This window comes from Nicotiana sylvestris, chromosome 1, assembly GCF_000393655.2.
Source record: "Nicotiana sylvestris chromosome 1, ASM39365v2, whole genome shotgun sequence".
Lineage (NCBI taxonomy): Eukaryota > Viridiplantae > Streptophyta > Magnoliopsida > Solanales > Solanaceae > Nicotiana > Nicotiana sylvestris.
The window spans coordinates 2876152-2892836 of record NC_091057.1 but is presented as its reverse complement, the minus strand read 5'-3'; the positions used below and the strand labels follow the sequence as shown (position 1 = coordinate 2892836).

General features: G+C 36.8%; 1 protein-coding gene across 1 annotated transcript; it reads left to right on the top strand.

Annotated features, from left to right (window-relative positions):
• The first annotated feature begins 286 nt into the window (after positions 1-286).
• LOC138889395 (uncharacterized) lies at positions 287-6869 on the top strand. The gene is made up of 11 exons (XM_070172702.1): positions 287-553; positions 620-1146; positions 1247-1439; positions 1726-1998; positions 2082-2198; positions 2341-2476; positions 2593-2776; positions 2990-3128; positions 3685-3753; positions 3990-4909; positions 6746-6869. Exons 1-11 carry the CDS (start codon positions 287-289, stop codon positions 6867-6869), a joined length of 2949 nt encoding a protein of 982 aa, XP_070028803.1.
• Positions 6870-16685: the final 9816 nt, after the last annotated feature.

Below are 16685 nucleotides of genomic sequence, written 5' to 3'. Positions count from 1 at the left end.
GATAAGTGTATTACAAGTTAGAGTGATTGAAGTCTTTGTAATAGAGTCATTATAAAGTGGCTTGTAATAGCGTAGTTACAAGTTAGTGAAGTTGAAATCCTACCAGTGTAGGTCGTGGTTTTTGTCCCTTTGAGTTTATGTGTCTTATTTACATACTATTTCAGTAGTTAGTACTGAGGGGACTGATATAAGACCAGGTCTCTATACAGTTGGTGGACTCATATAAACTATCAATTGGTATCAAAGCAGGTTCTTTCTAAAAGGTTAACACCTAGAAAGGATCTCTATGGCTGCTCTACCTAACTTTGAGGAAGGACAATCAACCTACAAACCTCCTAGATTCAATGGTCAGTATTACGGCTGGTGGAAGACCCGTATGCATGATTTTATAGTGGCAAAGGAATCAGAGATGTGGGAGGTCATTTGTGATGGTCCACATGTTCCTATGAAGAAGCTTGGAGAATCTGGACCAATGGTGCCGAAAACCAGAAAAGATTACAGCGATATTGACAGAAAACCTATTAAAAAGAACTTTTGTGCCAAGAAGATCTTGGTATGTGGTATAGGACCTAATGATTACAATATAATCTCAACTTGTCAATCTGCCAATGAAATATAGGAAGCATTTCAAATAGTACATGAAGGAACTACTCAGGTTAAACAGTCCAAGATTTATATGCTCACCACAGAGTGTGAGCTTTTCAGGATGAAAGATGATAATTCTATACAAGATATGCACACTAAATTCACATCTATCATAAATGAGCTTCATTCACTTGGAGAAATTATTCCTAGAAACAAGCTTGTAAGGAAGGTTCTCAGTGTTCTACCTAGCTCTTGGGAGAGTAAGGTGAATGCCATCAGTGAAGCTAAAGATTTTCAAACTCTAACCATAGAAGAGCTAATTGGAAATCTAAAGACATACAAGATGAAAATAAAGAAAGACATTGAAAGAAGAGAGCCAAATAAGGAGAAGAACCTGGTGCTCAAGGCTAAAAACAATGACTCAAGTGAAGAAGATAGTGATATGGCCTATCTCACTAAAAGATTTCAAAAGATGGTTCGAAGAAATGGTGGTATACCTAAGAGGGGCAGTTCAAGTAAACCAAGGAACTATGATCTTTGTCACAAGTGCGGAAAACCAAGGCATTTTATTAAAGACTGCCCACTTCTGAAATAAGAGCATTACAAACACAACTCTGACAAAGCAACAAAAAGGAATCTGGTTCCTGGCAAACGATATCAGCCAAAAAAGAGCAACTGACAATGTTGTGAAGCAAGCTCTTGCTGCATGGGGAGACTCCTCCAATGAATCAGAAGAGGAACCAGATGCAGGAAACAATTCCATGATGGCAGTGGAAAATGAAGGAAAGGAATATGATTCATTATTTGCATTGATAGCTCAGTCCGATGATGATGAAGAGGATGACAATGATGAGGTAAATTTTAGGATGTTCAGAGAAATCTGAAGTCCTACTCTTCTAAGAAATTGATGTCATTAGCAAATGTTCTAATTGATGCATACTATAGTCTTGTTAATGATAAAGATGCGCTAATAATAGAGCTAGGAGATGCTGAACAATCTAGAGATGATCTGGTGGTCTGTGTGGTTGATTTAAATGAGACCATAGGCAATCTTGAAAAATAAAAAGATGTCCTAACTGAAAAATAAATAGTGTAGAAAATAAGAGAGATGATTTGATGATAGTGGTTGTTGACTTGAAGGAAGCCATAGAGAACCTTAGTAAAGAAAAGAATACTTTAGGAGAGAAAATTGCAGCTATTGAGCAAGAAAGGGATGGTTTTTTGGTGATAATCACAGACCTAGAGGAAACAATTGAGGGACTCAAATCAGAACATAGGCTTGTAAGTATTGAGAAAGGGAAGGAAGTAGCTAGTGAGACACACATCAAGCTTGAAAAGGAATTAAATGATGTGAAAACTAGTTTATGTGGTAAACTCAAGAAAAATAGGCAACTTCAAGCTGAATTGGAGAAAGTAAAAATTGATCTTGAAAAATCTCTTAAGTGGATCTGGTCCTCAGATGTTGTCACTGCCATGTACTTCAACAATAATGGCAGGTAGGTATCGGGTTCCAAAAGGAGAAAACTCCTTACACTCTCACATCAAGTATGTCACTGTTCTTGATAACTGGCTTTGTACCCATTGTGGGAACAATGGGCACTTCAAAGAAAATTGTCAGGCCAGGATTCAATCTGTTCAGAAAAACAAAGTGTTTGCTTGCATGAACTAGAAAAGCTCTTATCCACCCTTTTCCTTATTACAAGGGACCCAAACTAGTTTGGGTTCCTAAATATAACCCATAATTTATATGTGCAGGGAACAATGAGAGGAAGTGGACTGCAATGGATCATGGACAGTGGATGCTCAAAGCACATGACTGAAAACACCATGGATTTTCTCTCATTGAAAGCCCTGCAGAGAGGGAATGTATCCTTTGGAAATGGAAAAAGGGGTACATTCTCGGTGTTGGAAAGGTTGGAAAGTCTCTTTCACACTCAATTGAGAATGTGTACTATGTGGATGGCCTGAAGTACAGTCTCTTGAGTGTCTCTCAAATCTGTGATAAAGGGAACAAAGTAGAGTTCTTATCTAAAGTGTGCACAGTTACTAATCTGGTAACTGGCGAAGTGGTCCTAGTAGCCAAAAGATACAAGAACATCTACGTTGCTGATTTTGATTCTCTACAAGCTGGTGATATGAGCTGTTTGAAGGCAGTTGATAATGATGCAGAACTTTGGCATAGAAGATTGGGGTATGCAAGCTTCTGACTTCTGAATAAATTGATACAGAAGGACCTGGTTCATGGTCTGCCAAATTCAAATTTCAAGGAGCATAGAGTGTGTGATGCATGTGCTAGAGGAAAATATATGAAATCATCTTTTAAGCCAAATAAGGATGTTAGCACATCAAAACCGCTCGAACTCTTTCATATGGATCTGTGTGGTCCTATGAGAATACCAAGCAGAGGTGGAAAGAAGTATATTTTTGTAATTGTGGACGACTATTCAAGATTCACCTGGGCACTTTTTCTTAGAACAAAGGATGAGACTTTCGAGGTATTTGTGGCCTTTGTCAAGAAAATCCAAGTGAAGATGGAATTAAAGGTAGCATGCATCACATCTGACCATGGGACAGAATTCGACAATGCCAAATTTTATGAGTTTTGCAATAAAAATGGAATCACTCACAACTTCTTAGTACCAAGGACTCCATAGAAAAATGATGTTGTTGAAAGAAAGAACAGAACTCTGGAAGACATGGCGCGGACAATGTTTATTGACTGTGGAATTGCCAAAAATTTCTGGGCAGAGGCAATAAACACTGCGTGCTACTTGGTGAACAGGTGTATGATCAGGTCCCTCCTGAACAAAACCCCATATAAGCTACTCAATGGAAGAAAACCAAAGATAACTTATCTGAGAACCTTTGGATGCAAATGCTATGTTTGCAACAACGGAAAGGACCAGCTTGGGAAGTTTGATGGAAAAAGTGATAAAGGAATCTTTCTGGGACATTCCTCTTAAAGCAAAGCCTACAAAGTCTACAACAAAAGGACACAATATATGGAAGAGAGTGTTCATGTGTATTCAACGAGACACCCTCTTCTAACAAGGAAGGAAATAGTGATGATCAAGACAATGAACCACTTTTGGTTCCTAGGGAATATCTGATGTTTCAAATGGCAAGGCTGATATGATGAGCCAGATGAAGGAGGCAGGTGAAGACAATGTACCATCCTCTTCCATTTCTTAAGAGGAACCTGGTACCCCAATTACTACCACTGAAGCTGAAGAAAGAGTTGGAGATGCAGTGCAAGGCACTCCACAAGTAGCAGAACAAGGAGCGTAGGGAAATTCATTTAATTTGCCCGGTTCCTCTACCAATCAATCATCAGTCCCAAATTGAAAACACAAAAGCTCCCATCAACTAGATAATATAATCACCCCTTTGATTCTGGAGTTCAGACAAGATCAAAAACCAGAAATTACCTAGCCTTCTCAGTATTTCTATCCCAAATAGAACCCAAAAATATCAAGGAAGCCTTGAAGGATGCAGACTGGATTACGACAATACAAGAGGAGCTACATCAATTTGAAAGAAATAACGTATGGCACCTGGTACCTAGACCCTCAAACAGAACCATCATAGGGACCAGGTGGATATTCACAAATAAGCTGGATGAACATGGAAATTTTACAAGGAACAAAGCAAGGCTTGTTGTCCAAGGAAACAATCAGGAGGAAGGGATTGATTATGATGAAACTTTTGCCCCAATTTCTTGCATGGAAGCTATTAGGATCCTCATTGCCTTTGCATCACTTATGGAATTCACCTTATTCCAAATGGATGTGAAGAGTGTCTTCCTGAATGGTTTTCTCAAGGAAGAAGTCTATATAAAGCAACCTCCAGGTTTTGAATGTCATGTACATCCTGAACTTGTATTCAAATTGGATAAGGCACTGTACGGATTAAAACAGGCCCCTAGAGCCTGGTATGAGAGACTATCCAAGTTTCTCTTAGAAAATGGTTTCATAAGAGGAAAGATTGACAATACATTATTTTTGAAGAAACGGGGAAGGAACTTGCTCATTGTTCAGGTTTATATGGATGACATCATATTTGGGGCTACAACTGACTCATTATGTGAAGAATTTGCTAAACTCATGGGAAGTGAGTTTGAAATGAGTATGATGGGGGAACTAAACTTCTTCTTAGGTCTTCAAGTGAAGCAGTACATAAAGGAAACGTGTATCAGTCAGCAGAAATACATCAAAGAATTTTTGAAAAGGTTTGATATGGAAGCATCAAAGGTGATCGATACCCCTATTGCTACTGCTACTAAGTTAGACATGGATGATTCTGGATCACCTATAAATCAAACAATGTATTAGAGAATCATTGGATATCAACTCTACCTTACTGCTAGCAGGCCAGACATTGTATTTAGTGTGGGATTATGTGCAAGGTTCCAATCAAATCCTAAGGAATCTCATATGAAGGCTACTAAGAGAATTATGAGATATCTTAAGGGCACACAGGGCTTGGTTCTTATTATCCTTCAGGTGACAATTTCAATCTTATTGGTTATGCTGACGCTGATTATGCAAGCTATCTGGTGGATAGGAAAAGTACATCTAGATCTTGGATAATGTCTAATCTCATGAGGTACAAGGAAACAAAACTCAGTGGCTCTCTCAACACCTGAAGCAGAATATGTTACAGTTGCCTCGTGTTGTGCTCAATTACTGTGGATCAAGCAATAATTGGAAGATTTTGGTATATACATTGATTGTGTACCGCTTCTATGTGACAACACCAGTGCTCTCAACATGGCAAAGAACCCGATTCAACACAAGAGAACCAAGCATATTGATGTCAGACACCATTTTCTTAGAGACAATATAGAAAAAGGGACTTATTTGTATGAGATTTTGCTGCACGGAAGATCAAATTGCAGATATCTTCACCAAAAATCTGAGCAAGGAACACTTTGAGAGAAACAGGATGACACTGGGTTGATTAAACCTAATTGAGAACCTGGTTTTGCTCATATGGCTATAAAAGTCATACTCAAGTAAAATTAGCTAAAGTGTTTTCTGACCAGGCCTAACTCATATCTATACCGTTGTAGGTAAACACGCATGATGATTATAGAAGCTAAAGGTACAGTGTTGAACTGCGAAAGAGAGCTGCAAAATCCTTTTATAAAAATAGGTCAGGAACCTGGTTCTTGTACCACAGGTTGGTAGTAATGTGTTTTTCTCATGCTTTTTCAAAAGACAACAAAATTAATGCACCTGCCACATCATCTGACTTTTCAGAGTCTGTATATCACGTCTTGTCTCTCAAATCCTTTCACTTCCTCTATACGCTACGTATTCCCACAAAATTATCATCGTTTCGAAACTCTTCAGAACTCGTTCCTCTCCCCTCTCATTATTAACTCTTCCTTTCATAAAACCCTCACACTCCCAGCAGTTCTGAACCATTATCTCCCTTTTCATCTCTGTAATTTTTCTTTTAGATCTCTCTACCACTTCTCTCACCATGGCAAATGAACAATCGTCTCTTTCTCATGCCATCAACACCACTCCCACATCTCCACCTCCCTTAACAGTACCACTAGAAACCCACTCCCTCACTATCCCTGATACTATTGTACCCATACTGGTTTTTTTCTTTATCTCTTGTCACCTCTACTCCTCCGTCAAACCCTGCCTCACTCCATGTGTTGAAAACCCTACTTCTCCTCCTTTTTCTGAACAAACCAAAAGTGCTACTCCTCAGGTGTCATAGGTCTCTGGGGAAGATCCCGATCAGTACTTGAACTCCATCGTTCTAGACTCAGTGGCTCCCATGGAGTTACCATAAAAAGAAGTGGCACAAAATATCATGACTATCGTTGCTGAGAGTCTTATGAATGAAGGAGCCTCCCCTCTGCCTGAATCTCAGGGGGGAAAACCTCCATTCTTAGGGGATGAAAGGACTCTGGTGCTTTTCGAGTCTTCGGTTCATGACCCAGTCACAAAAACCCTATTGGAGAACCTGATTCTCTTTCAGCCGAAATAAACTAGGAGCCCTTCCTCTCTACTAAGCCCTTGGAATCCATTCCTCCTACTACAGTCCCTTTTGACGAAGATGACATAGTGGTCAGTGCCCATTTTAAGATATGCAAACCAGCGGTCACTCCTGAGTCTTCTTCCAAGTGACCCACTACCAGGCTACAAAAGAAAGAGGAACTTGAGGCTGCCTTGCAGAAGAGTAAGCGGAGTAATAAGAAAAAGAAGAAGAGGTTAATGAAACAGGGGGAAGTTGTAGCTGACAGACATATTCCAGTGGTTTAGGTTGATGAAGATGTTGTGGAGGAACCTAGTTCCTTAGTGAAAAGATCTACAAAAGTCTAAAAGTATATGGTTGAGGCTTCAGAGGAAGCTGTGGAAAAACAAAGGGGAACATCTATGAAGAGTGATTTTAAATCTAAGAAGGTTGTGGTTGAGAAAGATTTGTTTGAAGGTGATATTGTGGCTGTTACAAGAAGGAAAGGGAAGTCTGTTGAAATGTCTAGAAAATGAAAGCGGGAAACTGTGGGAGGACCTGGTTCAATGAAGACCATTCTAAGTGACAGTGGACTTGGGCAGGAGAGATTGAGAACTCAGAAAGTCTTGTGGCGTCGCATGTTTGACCCGACAATCTCAGAGATGGCAAGTATGAGGCAAGTTCTGGAGATGGTGGAATTCCAGCAATGGGGTCACCTATTTAAGGAGGATGTGCCTAGGGTATATGAAGATGATGTGCAAAACTTTTATGCAACTCTCTTCACTGTTGAAGGGGATCATATCTGTGTGCTGATTAATGGAGTTGACATTGTGCTTGACGCTTCAGCATTGGGGAAGGTCTCCAAGTTCCATGGGAAAGGATGTCCTCAGTCAAGGGTGTTTGTGGAGCTAACTTTAGAAGAGACATTATGAAAGAACAGGCTATCCATCAGGGGGACTGGGTGTATAAGAAGGCACTACTTCCGATGTATCAGCTTCTCTTTCAACTGGTCAATAAGGTTCTGTTACCTCGTGCTGAGAGGATGTCTATCGCTTCCAAGGATGATCTGGTCTTAATGGAGGCTCTTGATGAGTTCACACCGATAAATTTATTAGCCATTATGATAGCTCACATGCAAAAGGTGGCGAACTTTCAAGATGTCAATCATGGGCTTCCATACGGCTTTCTCCTCACTCGAGTGTTCTAGTTTTATAATGTACCTTTAGCCAATCCAAAAGTAGGCACTCGCAAGCAAACCTTCTCCAAAACAATTCTGGAAGAGTGTGAGTGTGTAGAAAAGATTGGGGGAAGCACTTCAACAATTTCTCAGCTGATAAATGCTCAGAATGCTGCTACTGAAGAAATCAGAAGGTTGAGGGATCAGAATGTTATACTGGAAACTCAGCTCAGTCAAGTTGTTGGGGGCACCTGGTTCTATTAATTCTTCCCATGAAGAAGTTTCCCGTTTGACTAAGGAGAATGCTGAGTTTAGGCAACAGGTGAAGAACCTGCGGGAGAAACTGCTTGAGGAACAGCTGTATGCAAATGCCCGCATGGACCTAGTTCTCAAAACCATTGATGCCTCCTCCTCCAAGCCTCCCTCCTCTATTGCCCCTAGGATCCTCTCAGTGACCAGTTATCTTTTGTTCTGATGTTATGTGGCTGTTGTTTTTTTTGTTTTTTTTTTGTGTGATGGCATGTTGGATTTCACTATTACTGCTTCAGTTGAAAAAATTCAATTTATTATCAATGAAACAACTCTTCTTTTGCTAGTACAATGCATGTCTTCCTCTTGCTTCTCTTTTCTATCATGTTGTATGCACATATGTGGCATAAGTTAGTTGTGTTGGACTTCATTATGCTTTTTATTTGCCTTATTGTGCCTTTTTAATGATGCCAAAAGGGGAAAGAGTTGATTAAATTAACTTGAAAAATTAAAGCAAGTGATTAAGGGCGAGTCATAGAGTTAGGGGGAATATATATGGTTACTGGTACTTTATCTGGTTACGTTAAGCTCTATAAATAGTCATCAATGTTAAAAAAGTTTGTCATCATCAAAAAGGGGGAAATTGATGGGATTAATGTCTCTTAGTCTATGTTGTGATGATCTAACAAACTTTCTATATAGAACCAGATAAAGGACCTGATGCATGCCTGGTACACTCATTCAGCAATAGACTCAAGATAATCTGGGCAGTGTGCCTCTAGATTCACAAGAACCAGATTAGGGACCTGATCCCTTGGTGTTCCCCTGACAGAAGTATAAGCCAACTATACAGCTGGAAAGTAACTGCAGAAAGTGACTGCCAGCAACTGTGCATGCTACAGTGCAGCAGTCACTTCCCTACCAACCAAGAATAGACATCATCCTTGGGATGTCTTTTGAAGTATAATAACATTATGTAAGGCATCGGATATTTACTTGAGCATTTAGTGATATTCTCTCAAGCATTGAAGATCTCATCCAGCATTGAAGTCACAAGTGTGTCAAGAACAAGAAAACAACTCCACCATGAACCAGTTTCATTAGGAGTCTATGTATGTCCTTAGTTTAGTTGTAATATTGTGTTTTGTTCTTCATTGTAACTCCTATCTTGCTTTATTGGAAGCTTTGGTTTAGAAAACTCAAAATCATAAACCATCTGAGTTTGTGTTGTGACTAGAGTTAGCCATAGGTTGAAGTCTTTGTAACTAGTGAGTGACAAAGTAGCTTATGATAAGTATATTACAAGTTAGAGTGATTGAAGTCTTTGTAATAGAGTCATAACAAAGTGGCTTGTAATAGTGTAGTTACAAGTTAGTGAAGTTGAAATCCTACCAGTTTGTCCCCTTGAGTTGGGATTTTTCCATGTAAAAATCATGTGTCTTATTTACATATTGTTTCAGTAGTCAGTACTGAGGGAACTGATATACGACCAGGTCTCTATACAGTTGGTGGACTCATGTAAACTATCATAAAGGATAAAAGATAAATACAAATTGTCATAAATTTACATATTAAATATTTTGGGGTTATGGATATCAACGACATGAGAGTTATTAAGATTATTAAAAATATAGGTTATGAAGATAGAATAATAATAAAAAAAGGAGAAAAAGGAGAAAAAAGATAAATATGTTTCTTGGCCTAAGAGAGGTGCCACCTCACTTTCCTAGTGATATATATATATATATATATATATATATATATATATATATATATATATATATATATACTAGGAAGATCCTACTTTCAAAGTTGATTTACAAAAATGTCCTTGAAAATCTAAGTGACCATTTAATCCTTGAAAAAAGAACTTTTCATTAAAAGATTTCAGTGATATAACATGTTTGTACAAACTATGTAATCCACATCTATCTTTCTTCAATTACTATTGTTATTGCACTCTTTTAAGTATCGTGCATTTTTACACTAAGTTCAATTAATCTAAATCTGAAAGCAAATGAAAAGACAACTATGTATTCATTATTAATTAATCTTCTAAAGAAACTGTTGTATCTTGTATTTCCCAATGATACATGTTTCTTCCACTCCTCAAATATATACCTCCTCTTTTACTTTTCTTCTAATATGAGGTATTTCTTCGTGCATGTTCTTTTAAGCTCTTTTTTTTTTTGGTCAATTATACTGCTGTTATTTTGTTATGCATTTTTATGGTACTAATATATTGGCCTCTGTTGCTTTTTTTGAGTCGAGGGTCTCCTGGAAACAGCCTCTCTACCCTTCGGGGCAGGGGTAAGGTCTACGTACATATTACCCTCCCCAGCTCTTACTTGTGGGATTATACTGGGTCGTTGTTATTGTTGCACTTCTCATCTATCATATAAATCATATTTTTTAATTGATGTTTAAGAGTTTGATCTCTCACATGAAAGTAAAGAGCTGAAATTTTGTTTCAACAACTTAATTATGAGATGATTTTTTTCGGGGGAATAACAATTGACGTGACGCTTTTATAGCACCAATACAAAAGCTTTTAATTGATGTTCCTGAAGACGGAGTTGTTGAAGTTCTTTAGTTATCAAGGTTGAGCCAATTGTTCTAAATTATAACCTATATGATTTTTGAGAAGTATAATCATAGGTTAATGCAGAAATTTTATGCACCGGACTGCCTTTTTTGGTATGTCAATCTTTGTGTATGATTGTTGCTAAAGCTTTAAATGTCCTTTTCTAATAAGTCCATTTATGAATAGATTAATCATACAAAAACATAATTTTTAAATAATATTTTTATTTCACGAGGCATATATTTAAAATCAACTTGAACTTGGAGAGAGTCACATCCTGTGATATCTTCTACTTCTTTTTTAATGTTGAGAGCTGAATCCTCAACTGACTTCATGCAGCCCCTCAATTTGATCAACTTCAGTGTTTGGATATCCGCGAAGCTAGACGGGATCTCTTGAAGCTTCTCACAATGACGTATAACCAGTTTCTCAAGCACGGGAAAGGATGCCTCTGAGGAGCGCCATTCGGTCATATGAACACCCCTTAAGTTCAAATATTTGAGTGCTGGGAACTTGTAATCACCCACATCCCAACATCTGATATCTTTATCCTTGAAGAGTATTCGACGTAGTTTGAGTCTCTCAAGATTTCGCAGTCTTGCAATATTTGAAACAACTTTTTCTGTTAGGATAATGCTATGAATGGACAAATCCTTTAGATTTGAGGGGAAAACAAGACAGCTGCCCCTTCCGATTCCAAAGTCATGCGTCTCTGGCATGTCTGAGAAGCCCACTTCGAGAGATTGAAGTGGGAGTTCTTCAAGATTTGGCATATCAAATTCTGGTGGGGAGAAGTCACGATATTTAGGTTCAACAATGTGGAGCTTGAGTTGTTCAATATTTGGAAATCTCCACCAGAACTCCGGAGTCATATCAGCCAAATATATACAGCATTTCCCGAAAGACTTCAAGTTCGGTAACACAGTTTGTGAAGATTCTTAAAAAATTGCTCGATCATTCTCTTCCCATGCGAATTTAATTTCCTTGATATCCACATGCCTTAGCTTCTGCATTTTCCAAATAGCAGCAGGGGATATCCTACTGTTTAATGAAATAGGTTGCCACCCCACCCGCAAAGTTTGTAGATCGAGTAGGTGTGATACCCACGGGAAACGAAATTCTTGGGTATGAATTGCAAGATACCTCAAGTGAGTTACTGCTTGCATTGCCCTAGCCCAAAAACATCCCTCCAAGTAGACATTCAACAAATCCAACACCCGAATAAGTCTAATGCAATCAAGTAAATGGACATGATTTCTCAAACTCAGGTCCCATTTATAGAGTTTTGGATGCGCAATGAACTCAAGAGATCTACCATGACATTGAGCAAATGATCCTACTTCACTCAACTCCGCCAACATTGGAATTTTATCCAATGAATATTCATGCTCCACCAACTGCTTGACCAGATCGTTATGAACATACATGCATAACCGAGGTTCCGTTGCACCTAAAGATTGGTCTGGATTATATGGGATTATGAGCTGCATAAACTTTTCTTTTGCAAGTTTTCTCCAGCAAAACTCACGCACTACATCATGAAGAGTGCAGTACTTTATCTCACCATTATCTCTCCTTTTAGAAACCATTACAAGGCTTTCTGATTTTACCTTTTTTTACTCTAAATGGAAATTTCTTTTTGTCACAAAAATCTCATAACTTCAAAAAAAAAAATTATATGTTAAGATTTTAGGTCGACAAGTTTTGAAATTTATCTTTTTTTTTAATTCTATAAATCACTTCATCTATATTATATTAAAAGTATTATATATAACGAAGAATAATTAAATTCTTACTTTCGACGATGACAGCTTTGGTAGATGAAAATTTATATGTACAAAAAGTCGGAAGAGTCGCCAAGAGTCGCAATCACATGTCTCTTTAGGAAATCCTTAAACTTTTCAAAATAATATAAGTACTACATACAAGCAAAGGCGGGTCTAAAGCCCGTTTGGCTTAGCTTATTTAGAGTAGCTGATAAGCATTAGATGCAGAAAAATACTTTTAAGTGTTGAAACTGATTTAAAAAATAAGTAGTTACGTGTTTGGATAAAAGTGCTGAAATTAATAATATGCAGCTGAAGAACTAGGTATATGAAGAGTTTTGTTTTAAAAAGAAGTATTTTAGGGATAGAATAGTAAATATTTTAGTCAAACTTAAAGTGCTTATAAGCTGAAATTTGATAAGTTGGGGTAGACCAACTTATGACTTTTGGTTATTTTTGGCTTATAAGCACTTTTAATTTTACAACACGCGTAGATAAGCCAAAAAGTACTTATAAGCCAGTTTGACCAACTTATAAGCTTAGCCAAACACCTTCCTAGGCTTGAAGGTGACACATGTCATAATTTTCTTTAATATTTATCTTATAATGACTAATAAGGAATTTGTTAGGAATGTTTACTCATTTTTTTAAGTTTATCCGGGTCAACCTAATAAGTATATTTTGTGTGGACCCGCTCATGCGTACAAGACAATATGGTTTTTTCGTTGAAAATATCATGACTTTTAAATTGAGGGTGTGTTTGGTAGGAAAGAAAATGTTTTCCATGGAAAAGATTTTCCTAGAAAATATTTTCATGGAAAATGAATAGTTTTTTCACTTATTTTTTCTTGTTTGGTTGGTGAGAGAAAAATATTTTCAAGAAAATATTTTCTAGTATTTTGTTAGAGAGTAGAAAATATTTTTTTATGTTACTCTCCTCGCTCCTCATTCCCCCTAAGTCCCAATGTTTCCTTGCTCCCCCACTCCCCAAATACTCAATATTTTCAGGACTTTATTTTCTTCAAGAATTTAATTATTTTTCTAAAAATTTACACAAAATCAAAGGAACTAATGTGTTGCTTTACTTTTTTACGCAAAAATAACATTAAAATTTGTGCTCCATAACTAAAAAGAAAATACTATTTTTTTGGTTGAAAAAGAAAGTACTCTTTCTACAACATGAAAATAAAGTACTTTTTTTTACATCCCCTCGCATTATGAGTTGGACTACGGGATGGTATCCCGGAAGATCCACTGGATATTTAAATTTGGGACCACAGGATGGTATCCTGGAAGATCCCCGGTTGTTATCCTTGTGTCGAGTTGTATCTCTTTCTGTGCTTACTTTGCCTCTGCAGTAATTGTTGTTGTCCTTTACATCCTGCGTTACTTTTACTGTTGTATTTATTTATACTGTTTATTTCTACACTTTTGAACCTTATATTTTATTTAACCTCAATAAGGCCCTTACCTTCCTCATCACTACCCGACCGAGGTTAGACTTGGTACTTACTGAGTACCGCTGTGGTGTACTCATGCCCTTTTTGTGCATGTTTTTCATGTGCAGATCCAGGTGCGTCGCTAAGTCCTATCACCCTTGAGGCGAGGTGACTGCTCCAGAGACTTCGAGGTATATCTGTCGCGTCCGTATATCGAGGAGTCCCTTTCTATTTTCTCTTTTATGTATTAGCCCTTCTGTATTTCTTTTCTTTGTTAGATATTCTGGAGTTAGACACTAGTAGACATTCAAAGGCTTGTGGTTTCATGAGATTCCAGGTTTTGGAAAAATGTATTAGTTTTTGAGAGTTGATATGGTGTATGCCGAGCGACACTTTTAAACGCTATTTTACTTCTCTATTTTGATTTTTAATTTTTTTCTTCCGCAAATTGGTTTATCTTCTGCATTTTAGGCCTACCTAGTCTCTACTAGGTGCTGTCACGATGGTTCACGGAGGGCGAACCGGTTCATGACACAAAAGAACAAAGCCCACGCGAAAATTATCAAATTAACTCAAAAATTCTGAAATTGGTCTAATCCAACCCCGTGCCTGTCGCACCTCCTTTTCATCGCGCCCGCGGGGCGCGTGGGGAGTTTTCTCCAATTGAAGGACAGTCGAAACGGGATTCATTTAATTATTTAAGAGTCGCCACCTGGGAATTTTAAGGCGTCCCAAGTCACCAATTTCAATTCCTGGATCGAGGAGAATATGACTCTGTTTGTTATTCTGCGAACCAGAAATCCTGAGTAAGGAATTCTGTTAATCCGGAAGAAGGTATTAGGCATTTTCGAATTCCGTGGTTCTAACACGGTCGCTTAACTGTTTTTATTACTGGCTTAATTATCTTGATTTTATTGAATATATTGATGTTACATGATTTTACTACCGCTTATACTTACTGTGATTGAGGACCCTTCTTTGAATCGAATTACGCGTACGTATATTCGTGTTATAAATTTTAAAAATGCGGAATTGTGTCACGCGTACGTGTACACGATAACTTTTGGTAATATATTTATTAAACAATCATTTTTCGAAATTGTGTCGAATCAAGAATATTTGTTTTTCTTGAATAGTGAACCGTACATCTCGGGTTTTTATGAAATTGATTTAACGCCTTTGGAAAAATCCTTTTATTAAATATTCGCTCGAAATTGCGCGTACGCGTAATCCGAATTTTTGCTTTTAAAAATATAATCAGGGTACGCGAACGTATCCCTAATTGCGCAAAATATTTGTAATGATATCAGGGATTTTTCCACAAATTGTTTATTATATTATGAGAAATCTTCATTTAAAATACCCCTTAATTCTTGAAAAAAAATAATTCACAATTTATTGAATGTCGCCCATTGATTATAATTTCTGAATATAAATTATATTCATTCCAATTATTCAGATTCAAAGGACATTGATTTAAAAATGTTGCCATTTGTATATATACAACTCAACTTATTCTCACATACATCGTTTTAATCTTAATAGATGAAATTAACTTACTTAGTTATGCCTATGATTGAGTTAGGATAGATATAGATATAATCAAACCAATTTGATTCTCAATCTATGTGAATTATTACTAACTATTAATTTTCACATTGTATAAGTTCCTAAGCCCTTTATTATTAAGAAAGAGAACAAGTCTTGTTGACTTAATAAAATGATATTGCATACAATATTACTTACTATATTTGACATTTTGAACATACGGATTATACTAACGCATCTTTCAACTATAAATTATGAACACAACCAATGTTATGCCAAAAGATAGCAAATTGCAACCAATCATCATCTAGCTTTAAACAACAATTAATTAACTAACAAAATAAACTAATAGCATATTTTCTTTGATAATGCCATATTATGCTATACCTATCTAACAATACCATAAAGTGTAAATAAAAGCCAATTTTCTGCCATGCTTCCTATTTACACAACTCATAGATAACTAAACTAATGAAATTTGACATGGATAACATTATTACAAAGTTTTATATGAATTTCAAAATAAGACAATTAACTTGTAGCCATCGAGTCGAACTCACTATTGGTTAACCAACATGAAACTAAAGCTGAAATTTCCAACTAAAGAACTCAAATGAGTAGATGACAGTATTACAATTCAAACTCTATTTATTTGTCATGTTGAATCTCTTTCCAACATAAAATTTAAAAGACATGTACCTGAAAATGAAGGTGGAAGGAATAAATTTCAGCAGTAGCAGCAGTAACAAAATCAGTAGAATATACCGATAACACAACAAATCTGAACAAGAATAGGATTCGAAGAGCCCAGATGCACAGTAGAAGTACTTTTAAGAAATTTCAGATTTTTAACTGAACAACGATATTGAACAAATCCGGACAGATTTAATGAAGAGAATGATATTTCTGATTCTGAGACTTGGAACAAAACAGACTAAAAAATTTCAATTTTTTAAACACAGAATCAACTTCAATACTAACTTCCGATGTAGAATTCTGTTTTAATGTTTCTGTTTTCCTTTCTTTCTATCTTCCTTTTCAGATTTCTGTTTCTGCTTGATTTTCCTCTTTCAATCTCCTAAAATCTGCCCAAGATCTCAATTTTCCTTGTTCTAATCTCTCTGAATGTCCAGCTCCTGTATTTATACAGGGCTGGTTGCACCCTTTTAATGCTGGATGGACCCTTTATCCCTTTAAAAATCAGAAAGTTTTTCCATTAAAACTACTTTTGAATACTTTAAATCTTATTGAGTGCCATTATCCTGATTTTCAGCAGCCCATTATCCCTTGTTTCCCATTAGTATCTTAAACTATAGCCACTAACATTACATTATAATACACTAGCACTAACACCCTGTTTT

Excerpts from the sequence above, each read along its gene's own strand:
- LOC138889395 (XM_070172702.1), top strand. The coding sequence starts at position 287 with ATGGCTGCTCTACCTAACTTTGAGGAAGGACAATCAACCTACAAACCT. Across the intron at positions 1,147-1,246 it reads CACAAGTGCGGAAAACCAAG|CCAAAAAAGAGCAACTGACA; the intron begins GCATTTTATTAA and ends AAACGATATCAG. Across the intron at positions 4,910-6,745 it reads TCACCTATAAATCAAACAAT|GCTACAAAAGAAAGAGGAAC; the intron begins GTATTAGAGAAT and ends ACCCACTACCAG.